The sequence below is a fragment of the Sitophilus oryzae genome, unplaced genomic scaffold, assembly GCF_002938485.1.
Source record: "Sitophilus oryzae breed Bouriz unplaced genomic scaffold, Soryzae_2.0 scaffold_1508_pilon_pilon, whole genome shotgun sequence".
Lineage (NCBI taxonomy): Eukaryota > Metazoa > Arthropoda > Insecta > Coleoptera > Curculionidae > Sitophilus > Sitophilus oryzae.
Genome location: NW_022146179.1, coordinates 350,522 through 364,036, shown reverse-complemented (window position 1 = coordinate 364,036; position 13,515 = coordinate 350,522). Strand labels below are relative to the sequence as shown.

At 31.2% G+C, this 13,515-nt stretch overlaps 1 protein-coding gene across 1 annotated transcript in view; it reads left to right on the top strand.

Moving 5' to 3' along the window:
• LOC115878323 (probable cytochrome P450 49a1) overlaps nucleotides 1-2,364 on the top strand; it is a 30,246-nt gene extending 27,882 nt beyond the window's left edge. The window contains exons 8-12 of the mRNA XM_030894790.1: nucleotides 1,306-1,474; nucleotides 1,533-1,702; nucleotides 1,761-1,839; nucleotides 1,899-2,126; nucleotides 2,194-2,364. Of these exons, the coding sequence (XP_030750650.1) occupies nucleotides 1,306-1,474; nucleotides 1,533-1,702; nucleotides 1,761-1,839; nucleotides 1,899-2,126; nucleotides 2,194-2,307 (760 nt within the window). The 3' untranslated portion in view covers nucleotides 2,308-2,364. The remainder of the gene's footprint in view (nucleotides 1-1,305; nucleotides 1,475-1,532; nucleotides 1,703-1,760; nucleotides 1,840-1,898; nucleotides 2,127-2,193) is intronic.
• Nucleotides 2,365-13,515: the final 11,151 nt, after the last annotated feature.

The following is a 13,515-nucleotide window of genomic DNA, read 5'->3' as shown; positions in this document are numbered from 1 at the left end:
AATGTAAAACTATGATGTAGGGTAGACGTGGGGTAGACTCAATAATATGTTGTTTTATTTGACGTTGTGAATAAATGTTGGTAGTTATTAAAATTGTTACAAAAATATATAATTCTAATAAAAATAGATAAGTTATAATAATTATTTATTAACACAAACATCCGATACGCTACTGAAGCAGGTAAATCTGGTAAATCAAATTGACGTATCTAAATTCTTTGACATCTAATCTTTGACAAGTAGTAAGTAAAAGCAAAAATGCAAGAAAAAATATATAATTAGTTAATTTAAGTGAATTTCAAAAATGATCGGTTTAGTACACGTATGTATATTATATAGTCACTTACTAGCGAAAAGTTGTTCCATTATTTCACTCGATTTTTGCCGAGATCTACCGCACGCTACACAACCAACTATTTTAGAGTCTTTTTCGATAAATCGCGATAGTGTCACTGTCAATTTAAGTTTTGCCACAATTTCCATCTAGATTTACTACCTTTATACAACTATCAGTAGTAGAATAAATAATAAATAACATAAAATAAGCTCCGTAAAGACTGACAAATCCATAAAATTTCAAATGAAATTCAAATGTGTCAAATGAATCGTCAAACAGAACTGTCAAGGATCCCCACCCTAGAATGCCACCCTACAGTACGTCTGTCCGTTCTGTAGCTACGGGGTATTCGTGAGAGGGGAAACGATATTCTCTCGATGTTTTCGTAAAAAATTAGACGACGCGTCCCATCAATAAAAATTCGACAAATTTGCAAGTAGCCAATAAAATGAGTGGGCGGAGCGATTTGCGGTGACGTACTCGTTAAGTCGACGTATAAAATATATTGCTGTTTATTTAAATGTTTTTTGTCCGCATTCCTTTCATAGACACAGATCCAGCAAACGTACTGTACATGTGTACATATTTTTTGTAACGTTTTTTTGCTCTCCTGTAAAATTAGGAATAATGGAGTTAGCAGTTTATCACATTTCACCGACGATATGATGTCATTCTATTCGTGTCTTTTTCTATCGAATAAAGTAAAAAAAAAAACGAGGGTGCCATTTAAAAATCAAAAGTTGTAGTCATTTCCGGTGAAACAGAAAGTGACCAAAAACAGTTGAATACGTCAATCAATCTTTATTTATGTTATATCGCAACCAAACCAACATACCAAATCTGTTTTTTATATCTGAAAGAATAAAAAAGTTACAGGGGGTGAGCCGCTTTTGAGACGCACCCGGTATACAGGGTATACACTTCTTAAATAAGTAATTTTCTAAAATAAATATTTTTTGTTTTTATAGATTGTGCTTAAAATATATCACACAGACCGTTGAAAACATGAAGGACAAAAACTACGACAATATAAAAGAAGAGGACATATCTATAGTCGAAAGGATCCTTATGAAAACGGAAAACCCGAAACTTGCAGCCGTGCTAGCGCTAGATTTACTTCTAGTAGGAGTAGACACAGTACAGATATTATAAAAATCAAGTAACAAACTCAAACTCAGACGTATATTTCTTACAGACTTCTATAGCCCTTGCGTCGACCATATACCAACTCAGCCAGAACAAAACCAAACAAGATATCCTTTATAAGGAACTTCAAAATGCTTTGCCAAAAAAAGATGCAAAAATAGACGTCGAATCACTAGAGAAAATGCCTTATTTGAAAGCCTGTATCAAAGAAACTTTAAGGTAAACCTTAATAGAATCTCAAAAAAAGTCATAGTAAAAACCTAAAATGTTATTCCAGAATGTATCCTGTTATAATAGGTAATGGAAGAAGCCTACAATCTGATACAGTTCTAGCAGGCTATCATGTCCCCAAAGGGGTGAATAATCTCATTTTGCACACTATATTTTACAGAAATACTGATTTCCTTTATTTTAGACACACGTGATATTTCCCCATTTAGTCGTGAGCAATAGTAAAGACTATTTTTGTCAGCCTCACAAATTTATGCCTGAAAGATGGTTAAAAACAGACTCTAAGCATAGTTGTCCAGTTCACAAACAAGAAAAAATACATCCCTTTGTTTCTTTGCCATTTGGCTATGGCCGTCGATCATGCTTGGGTAGAAGATTCGCAGAAACTGAACTCAACATTATGCTTGCCAAAGTAAAAAATAATATAAAATGACATATCTTAATTTATTCTTAATCAACGTATTTATATTCTTTTACAGATATTTAGGAAATATCAAGTCGAATACGACTACGAACCTCTGACGTACAAAATATCGCCAACTTACGTACCTGAACAGCCTTTAAAGTTCAAATTAAACCCAAGAATATCGTGATTTTAGTTTATTATATAGGTATTCATGTAATTTACTTTAAGATTGTTTTTTTTTAAATAAAATCGTAACAAACAATAATTTGTATTTGTAAATTTATATTTATAAGGTACCAGATTAAGAAAAAATCGTATCTATGGCCATGGTGATATACCCAAATTATATGGTATAATGGTATAATATTGCTTTTGATAATAACTATGGAGTGTAGAGGTATTTCTACACTCCATAATAATAACATCAGCTGTAAGCAGATCATTATTCTACATCGTGTTTTTGAGTTTCTGTAGCCCCAATTATTACCAAATCTTTTTTTCTTTTAAGTACACATTGCCCCAGTAATCGTCACCCCTTAAATGCAATCATAATGCAATTGTCCCAGTTATAGTCATGATCTCCCTCCACTCTACCTTCATAAGTAAATAATAGCAACGATAAAGCCGGGATCCCATTAGGCCACACGCCACCCTATCCCACGTGATCCCACGTGAGCCCACGTGTGCCCACGTGTTGCGACGTGGGAAAGAGTGTACACATGAGATCTGATCAAGAATAGCGTGGAATGGCGTGACGTGGGGTGGCATGTTGCCTAGTGTGTACGAAGTGTGTACGCAATACATGCAAATAAATGGAAAAATATACGCACAGATCTTCATGACGTGGCATGGCGTGGCGTTCCGGCATAATAGTATCAATAACTTCGACTCCGCGTCGACCGCCAAAAGACCAGTTCTACTATTATTTATGTAGGAAGTAGAGTGGAGAGAGATTCGTTCCAAGTTCGAGACGCTTCCGATTCGAGTTCGAGACGACCCGTGTGCGTCCGCTCTAAAACTCAATGTTTTATCGATTTTACTTTTGAAATCATCCCTTTCTTGCTGATTGACGAAGTGCGCATCAATCATTGAACAAAAATTTGCTAGTACCAAATGTACTTAAAAAAAACGGGAAATTCCGGTTCCTTAGAGGCATGGTACTGAAATTGCTGGATTCAAAAAACAATTGTTCCGGAAACCCTAGTTAAGTTGCTTGTATTCATTTGTGTTCATGTTTTTTTAATTTTCTGAAATTACTGATTATAAAACTCAATTGTCTATGGAGTGTAGAGGTTATAGGAGGCAGAGTACCTAATACCACAGAATATCTAGCTACGCAACAGAAGCCTCGTTACACGTATAAAATCGTAGGTATCAAAAGGAGATAGGCTTTTAAAGCTTTAAAGCCTGTCTCCAAATGAGGCTTTTAAAGCCTGTCTCCAAATGAGATATTTTGATGCGGTAGATGAGATATTTTGATACATAGTAGAGGGCGATAAATTTAAAAGAAAACAGTTTTCTACAAACGAAATTTAAAAGAATTTTATGCAGCGTTGCCATATTGTAATACTTCCTTATAAAGACTACCTTCAAATTTGCTACATCATTTAAACATATTAAAATAGATCAGAGCTCTTTTTTCAAACGTTTAGGTATTTAACTTGCCATGTTAGTTGGAGTTAAATCTTACGAGCTGAATTATAATCACTTTGTGACGTCTGATTGTAATTGAACTTCCCAGCGTTTGATTGGACTTATACTTGGTATAGTATTTATATTCGGTGACATTGTAATATGATGGTACTATGATGCATATAAAGTGGTACCTTAATATAGTAACTTATCACGATACCACTTTCTGACGTTCGATTGGGCTCATATTTGATTATACTTGCGTATTTTTGATGACATTGCAATATTTTGGTACTATGAAGTACATCAAGAGGTACCATAATATAGTAGTACCATATTACGATACCATTTCCTGGCGTTCAATTGGTCTTAAACTTTGTATACTACGTGTGTTCGGTGACATTGTAATATGATGGTACTTTGATGCATATAAAGTGGTACCTTCTATAGTACCATATTATGATACCACTTCCTGACGTTCGATTGGACTCATATTTGATTATACCTGCGTATTTTTTATGACATTGCAATATTATGGTACCATGAAGCATATCAAGGGGTACCATAATGTAGTACCATATTACGATACAATTTCCTGGCGTTCGATTGGGCTTAAACTTTGTATGATACGTATGTTCGGTGACACTGTAATATGATGGTACCAAAGACTACAAAGACGGGACAGTGGGACAGAGAAACGATTTTAGAAAAAGACAGACGGGGTCGCATTTTAAAGGAACAATTTCCAAGCAATTACATTCTTGCCAAGTATAAAACAGATAACTGAATTCAATAAAGTATATCTTATTATAAAACGAATTATAATACTAAATATATAAATATCAATGCACTAAAATAATTACGTCTAAGTTATATTCATTTAGATACTATTATAAATGTAATATTTTTGTGTTACTAAAAAAATTTTACTGTAGTAAATTATAGTTTCCTAAAATTCAGGTAAAATTTTTTATACATGGCAACATTGTATTTCTATCTGGCAAGTTTATTTTCGCCTAATGTTTTGAAAGGTTAGATTACGAATTATTTCTTTAAAATTGCTTCGTTAAAAATTATTTTCCGTATGATTTGTGAACTTGTCAAGAATATATTGAATAGTTGGTGTTTGGATAGAAAAAATACCTTCGAGTCGTTTCGATCTACCCCCAAAGAATACAAAAATACTATTTTAAGAAAATATCAAGTAGGCGACAACAGGCAAGTAAAAATTATCGATTTAAGTTGAATAGAAACACAGTTGAATTTAAATATTTTCGAAAGTGTAATAGCTAATTGAAGATTAAATTTTATTTAAGAAAACCAAGAATCATAGCTGTTATTTATGTACTTTATATGATGAAAATTTTCAGGAAATTATTTAAAGATGATATTTAATATTCAATATTTATTGATATTTATATGGGCTTGAAACTATAGTATATTAAATCATAAACATATTTTTACTATGGCCTTAATTTTTGTTTATATTTTTTAGGTCTTGAAAGTGGAATGAACTATGTGGACATCTAGATTTATCTAAATTTTAGTGGTGTTAAAATACAAAAAAAAACTATAGAGATTATTTTCACAAGGAATGTAGAGAAAAGTCTTTAGGGGAATATTAGAGAAAATTTTCCATTATAAATAATACTCTTTTTTATTTTTTCTTCGCCAATGTCTTAACATTTTCTGTTGTTTTTATTTTCATATTTTATGAAAGTATCTATTAAAACGTTGGCGATGACACTACACAATAACTTTTTTTTTCTTATTTAAGTAACAATTACGGTATTAAATATTTCAAATAAATATTAAAATTGTCAAACTTGTAAAAGCGTAAACAAAAATATAAGGTTAGAAAATTTCTGACCTAGTCCAACCTTGTCAATTTTTTTCAATGTTGCCATACTTTACATAATAACTTAAAATACAGGTATTATTCATCAAAAATATATACAAAAATATTCGAAATGTTCAATTAAATATTCTCAAGAATATAAATAATTTTTAAAGATTTAAAATATTCATCATATTTCATTAAGAATATATGTTCATTATACTATAGCATGCATAATTTATGATGAAATTTTGTTGAATCAAAATCAGTATGGCAATAATGGAAGTCTCCTAGAAGTCGCAGTTTAAAGGGACGAGGTCACTGAGAGCCGAAGTCAAAAACGTTTCATCTTTTGCCGGCTGTCCCGTCTTTGTAGTCTTTGACTAAAGGTAACCACACTTTTGCAATGTTTATTATTAGGTTGTTTGTTTTTAGTAAAACCTATGTAAAAACTAAATAAATATGCAGCAAAAGGATTATTTAGTTATTTTATAGGGTTTATGTCTATATTATTTTTAAAACAAAATTATTATACCGGCAATTTAATGAACAATATTAGGGTTCTGATTTTTACTGAAAGAACAAGTACAGGTTGGCACCTCTCATACGATGCGGAGGCTCCAAGGAAAACGACAGTTTGTATTGAAATGAAATTTTGTGAGCATATGTAGGTTAATTTCGAGCATTTTTTAAAAATATAGAGTTTTACAGGGTGTCCCTAAAAAAAGTTACATATCAAAGTTGTGTTTTTTATAATGGAACACCCTATATATTAATTGATTTTCGGATTCTGGGAGAAAAATGAATATGAGTTTTATACAGAAGTATATGGTTAAAACTTATACAGGGTGAGTCAAAATTAATGTTGAACATTGGTACCATTTAAAAGCAAGTTTACTTTAAATGGAACACCCAGTATATTATTCCGATATTCAATGGGGAATCATGTCTCTTCAAAATATTATTAAGAATATTAAGGTTATAGGTTAGTTATTTTCTTAGATATTTTCATTTTTATGATTTAGTCAGTAGATGTTTATTTGATAAAATCTAAGTGGCTGTGATATGTCTTACGTTACTATATAACATAGTTGTCGAATTTTAACGACTAGTTGTCATTTTGTGTCAGTTAAAACAATAAAGATTCTCAGAAATTTGCAAATTTGAAAATGGAAACTTATCCTACATCAGAGAGAATTGATATGATTCTATTAGTTGGTTAGATTTAATTTGTTTAAGAATAGGCTGAAAAATATACAGGGTGATCCGAACTGTGTTCCGGACACTTCGGCAGCATATTCTGCACATAAAAATAAGTAAAGTTCGTATATGTATGTATGTCCTAAAATGCTTAGTTTCGGAGATACAATGTGTAAAAGTTACATTTTTATTTCGATTTTTTCTAAATAATTTCTGAAGTAGCGACATTATTTGGGTGAAAATTGGTGTATGGGAGTTTTTTAACATTAGAAATTTGATTTTGATCAATATGACTCCTATTTGTAGGGGGCGCCACCTACATGTGTTTTAACTGTTTTGAAAAGTAATAACTTTTCGTTCGTACCTGTATAAAACTACTAAGTGAAAAAATATACATCTTCGTGATTTTTTTCGTAAAAATGTCTCTTAAAAAAATCGCTACGAGCAACCGTTCTCAAAATATTTAGAATGGAATTAGTCAATACATGTCATTATTTACAAAAAATTAACATGTTAAGTAGATATTTATTTGACTGAAATAATAAATTTGGGAACTTTTTATTTTTTTAAATTAATCATAAATTTTCTTTCGAAAAAATGCTGATGAAACAGTTTCTGTTGAACTTTTGGCACAAAAACATTCCAAATTTATGATTTCAGTCTAATAACTATTTAGTCAACATGTTTAATTTATGTTAATGGTGACAGGTGTTGATAATTTCGATTCCTAATATCTCGAGAATCTTTACTCGTAGCGATTTTCACGAAGAGACCTTTTTTACGTAAAAATAACGGAAATGTATACTTTTTCACTCAGTAGTTTTATACAGGTATGGACGAAAAGTTATTACTCTTCAAACCAGTTAAAAAAATATGCCTTCTACAAGTAGGAGTCATATGAACATCAAAATCAAATTTCCCATGTCAAAAAACTTCTGAACACCAATTTTCATCCAAATATTGACGTTACTTCTGAAATTATTTGGAAATAATCGAAATAAAAACGAAACTTCTACAACCTGTATCTCCGAAACTAAGCATTTTAGGACATACATTTATACGAACTTTTTAACTTATTTTTATCTGCAGAATATGCTGCCGAAGTTTCCGGAATACAGTTCGGACAACCTTGTACAGCGTGGCGCACCTCATTCGCCTCGGTTGATTATACGAAAACGGGAAGATGTAGAAACAAAATATTTTAGGGGTATATATGGAGAGACAATGTGCACAATTTAAAATTATTTTGAAATATACAGGGTGTTTCAGAACTAAGATCCATACCAAAGTTATATTTTTTCTTATGGAACACCCGGTATTTTATTTCATTTTTGGATTCTTGGACCCAAAAAAGGCATTTATTATAGGGGTTAAATATGTTTAAAATCTTTAGTTTTTGAGATATTTAAAGATATTTAAATATGCATGCTACAATAGAATAGACTATTAACACCCTGTACATTAATTTTCAGAATTAATTCTTATGCTGAGTTTAAAGGTAGAGAAATAAACTTTACTGAAAAATGTATTGGTTCCTTAAATTTATACAGGGCTATCAAAAGTTGCTGATCTACTTTAAGGATATATTTTATATAAAAACTTTGCTATTTGAAATGTAACACCCTGCATTTTTTTAAATAAATCGAAGCAGATTCAAATGCCCTTTCAGACTATATTAGGGTTTCCTATACCTATCTGGCTCGGATTTTGAATAAAAAGCGATTTTTAAATAAAATTGTAATCAAGATGGCTGGTGTCGCCATGACAATTTTCTAGTGACAGTTAGTCACTATTTTCAAAGTCGACATTAGTTTATGGACATTATTATTTATAATTTATAACAGTTTACTTAAATTTACCTACAATAGTTTAATAAGTAAGTATTCATTATTTTATCAAGAATTTTTTTTTTGTTTTTTAACAAAAACTTTATCATAAAGCAGTAGGTATCTGCTGGCGGAACGAATATATATGTTACTAGTGATATTATTTTGTGAGGAAAATTGCTTCTTGGACTCAAGGGCTTATCCTCAAAGATATCCAAATAGGAATCTTCCTGATAAGAGTTTCTATGAAAAAGTTCTTGTCCTATTTCGCCTGGTAGTATGGTTTATAAAAAACCTATTAGGCAGAAACCTGTCGTTGGAAGTGAAGAAAATGAATTTGCCATAATTAGCTCTTTTATAGAAAATCCATGTATCTACAAGTCATCGTAAAATAATTCAAAGACTACTTCTTTGTTTTTCTTGATAGAATAATAAACACATATTTAATAAATATTATTTATTAAACTATTGTAGGTAAATTAAATAAAAGCAAACTGGTATAAATTTAAGTCCATAAGTCCATAAACTAATTTCGATTTTGAAAATAGCTATACAAACTGTCACTAGAAACTTCCCATGGCAACACTAGCCATCTTGATTACAATTTTATTGAAAAATCGCTTTTTATTCAAAATCTGAACCAGATAGGTATAGGAAACTCTAATATAGTAGTAAAAGTAAATACATAGTGTTGCATTTGAAATAACGAAGTTTTTATGTAAAATAAATATTTAAAATAAACCAGCAATTTTTGATACCCCTGTATACATTTAAGGAAGGAATAACATTTTTCTGTAAAGTTTATTTCTCTACCTTTAAACTCAGCATAAGAACTAATTCTGAAAAGTAATGTACAGGGTGTTAATAATCTATTCTCTTCTAGCATGCAAATTTAAATACCTTTCAATATCTCAAAAACCAATGATTTTAAACATATTTAACCCTTATAATAAATACTTTTTTTTGGACCCAAGAATCCAAAAATGAAATAAAATACCGGGTGTTCCATAAGAAAAAATATTACTTTGGTATGGATCTTAGTTCTGAAACACCCTGTACATTTCAAAATAGTGTTAAATTGTGCATTACCTCCCCACATATACCCATAAAATATTTTGTTTCTACATCTTTCCGTTTTTGTATAATCAACCGAGGCGAATGAGGTGCGCCACCCTGTATATTTTTTATTTATTTATTTATATCTCTTAAACTACCGGCATATATTTACTCATATCTTAGTATTATGTAAAGTGATCTGAAACAAAGGCAAAATACAATAATATACAGGGTGTTCCATTTAAAAAAATCATCCCCATCCACTCACACTTTTTTGAGCCACCGTATAGAAGTAATATTAACCACCGTATAGAAGTAATAATATAAATATTTTTTTTAAGTACATCCTCATACATTCTTTAGGTTTGCACTTAAACAAAATTCCCGACGCGACGCACTTCTTGATCAACGATAAAAACACTTATTGATCAACGATATCGACGATAGTGTGATCAATACAACGATCATTCACAATGTCTAAAAAACACAATTAAAATTAATAGAATATCCTAATAGCAACAAGTTGCAGTAAATCAGTTGTATCCATAGAGAAAGCCTAATATTTAGCTTATAAGAGCTTATAAAACAATAAACTTTTGGTTCCTAACCGCATTTTCTCTTGACGGATAATAATCAAAGGCCAAAATGACATTCCTCGCAAATTTGGAAGTATAATTCAAAAAAGTCAAAAGTTTGTTAAGTTTTTCCATTAATTGAAAATTCCTACCACTAATTTTGACGTTCTGAATGCTTACATTCAAATTAGAGGAACAAACTTCTACGCTAATAATTGAAACCATCATAGGCGTGACCAGGCTTTTTAATAAGGGGGGGCCAAAGTTAAAGATTACGAACCAAAAAAAAGAAAGGGAGAAAAAAATAGCGCCGCAAGCGAAATTTTTTTTTATATGAGCGTGCGCAAAGTAACATGTTCCATATATTTCTATTAAAGCTTTTCCAACGGTTTTTTTTGTGGGTTTTCGTTTGAGGTCTTTTTTTACTTATTATTTGTGCTGATAAGGGGGGCCATGGCCCCCCGGCCCCACCCGTGGGCACGCCTATGGAAACCACTAATTTATTCTACTAATTGCGAGGTTCCGAATGAAGCTTTATTCTAACCAAGTACAACGGCTTTAAGTATGCTTAGGTGCGTGTCTGTTTAAACTTATTGTTAAAATACATAACTATAAAAAATCAAACTGATTTTCAAAAATGAGCTAGTTTCTAGTTTACTATATTGATGGGATTTGATAGTCGCATTAAGGTTAATTTTCACTAGAAGTCCATATCAGCTCCCTTCCGTTTCCCTTCCGTTTACATAAAATATTATATTATGTAAATGAATAAGACAATGCACACTATCCGTTCCGTTTCCCTTCCGTTCCATATCCTTTCCTTCCATACATTTTTTGACGGACGGACTGAAGCGTATCGGAAACAGCGTTGTCAAGTTCTTAGATTTGTACCAGCTCTGTTAAAATTTTGCTGATATTTATTTATTCTTTCACCTCTTAATTAAATCTATTACCTTTTTCAAAAGATACAAATTTTTAAAATAAAACTTTTGTAATGATATAAATTGTACAATAAAAAGTATGGAACTGATACAGAATGGAAGCTTACGTATAGCGTCAATACAATAAAAAATACGGAACGGATATGGAATGGAAACGGAAGGTATAGTGAGAATCAAACTTTAAACATTAAAATTTGTAAAATTAATATGGTACGATCGATAATGACGACAATAACGTTTGTTGGAATAAGTTAATTACTAATAGGGGTAATATGCAGTATTAATTATTATTGGTATGTACACATACAGTGCATGAATAATTAAGGTAATGGTATCAAACAGAAATGAAATTAGTCTTGCATAGAGACACAGATAACACAGTATACCGATCAAAATTTCAATTTACATTTACACTGGACTTAGTAAATATATATTTATTACAGACATCCCCATGATGAATTGACAAATATGTGTTTAATGTTAAATTTACATTATACCTTTAATTGTAAAATTATTGGAGGGTGTGCTTAACGCGTAACATTATTAGTGATGTTGGTAGCGAATATTTCCATTCGAATTTTGCAGGGAATTTCAGAAATTTCCGAAATATTCGGTCCCAAAATCGCGAATATTCGCAAAAATCCGAATTTTGCAAGAAATTTCTTTTCAAAATTCAAGACATTTAAAATGACCAAAAATTTAACGAAAGTGTATCAAGTATGCCTATTCTTAAATAAGAAGAAAAAGAATGCTTCTCCGCCTTACAAAATAGAAAACGTATGGCTCTTAAACCAATGCATTTTGCCGCGAATCTCTTGGGCCTTGGACCCCTCTGTTTCCTGGGAGAGCACCTTAACAATGAAGAACATATAGCCGCAATGGAATTTATCAACGATATCACCAACAAACATCCTCAGTTTGTCAATAATAAAGGAACTATTTTTACAGATGTAACTATTGCGCCAAATCGGGTTTATGGGCTCTCGACTACGTTTGGATGTCAGTTAAAAATATAGACTGTCTAAGTTGGTGGCAAGCAATGTGTAAAAATACTCAGTTGAAATATTTAGCTGTTGCTCTGCTGTCTTTGCCAACATCATCTGCAGCCACTGAGAGGAGTTTCAGTACTTACAGTTTTATCCATAGTAAAAAAATGAATCGCTTAACTGCACAAAGTGCCGGCAAAATAATGTTCGTAGCTCATAACAATAAATTATTACTACAAAAACAAAAAGTGGTTATGGAGCATGATATTCAACAACATGAAACTCCTCCAGAACCACTAGAACCCGTAGAGGTAGAGGTCCATCCTTCAGAATCACAACCAAATGATACATCAAATATATCTGATTTGGAAATAGAAACTGACGAAGACAGTATTACCATAGTTTAAGAAAGAGTAGTTGCACCAAAGACATTCCTAAATCTATGAGTTGCACTCTCGCAAATATTTTCTGCCAGTTTTTGCAAGCTGTCAAATATCGGCAGGTTGCAAAGCGTTTCAGTTGAATTCCGTCCGTCGAGCTGCGAGGTTCGAGCGTTGCGTTCCAGCACAGAGACGGATTGATAAAAATTGAGTGCATTACTGTGTGCTGCTATTAATTGTAGTAACAATTCAAAAATTTGTTCTTTGAGTTTTTTAGATTTCCATCGGATATAAATCGGCAAGCTGATAGTAATTATCAATTAACATTTAATTATATTTGGTTATTTTAGAAGCTGAGATATTATGTAATTAATTAAATGTTATTATTTTTTTTAGCATGTGGGCAGATTTTAAAAATAGTTTTTTAGATATACAGGTTGTCTCAAATATGCACATGAAAATATTTTTTGGTCAGGGGATTTGCCATAAAATTTTCATTCCAATAATAATTTACGAGATAATTTATATAGATTTATTTTTGAAACAATTTTAGAGTAAATATTTTGTACATCTAAAGTCTCCGCAAATTATTCATATTTTTTAATTGAAAGAATTTTATAATAGCATAATCTCTTATAAATTTAGTGGACTGTATTTTTTTATGTTTTTTTATTTATTTTTTATTATAAGTCGTCGTAATATAACAATATTCAAAGTATTATAGACAAAATATTGAGTTTATATTTGAGGGAAGAAAAGTGCCACAGCTAGCTTTAAACCACCTTAAATATACAGGTTGGCCCATTAGTGCGAGGAAATCCAATATCGTCGTCGTTGTCGAAGATGTGAAAAAAGTTTTATTCATATGTTTCAAGGTTTATAAAGGGGCGTATCCTAAAATATTTTGTTATATACAAGGTGTCACAAAAAAGTTATGGTAAAGTTAGTTTTATTTTTTTTAA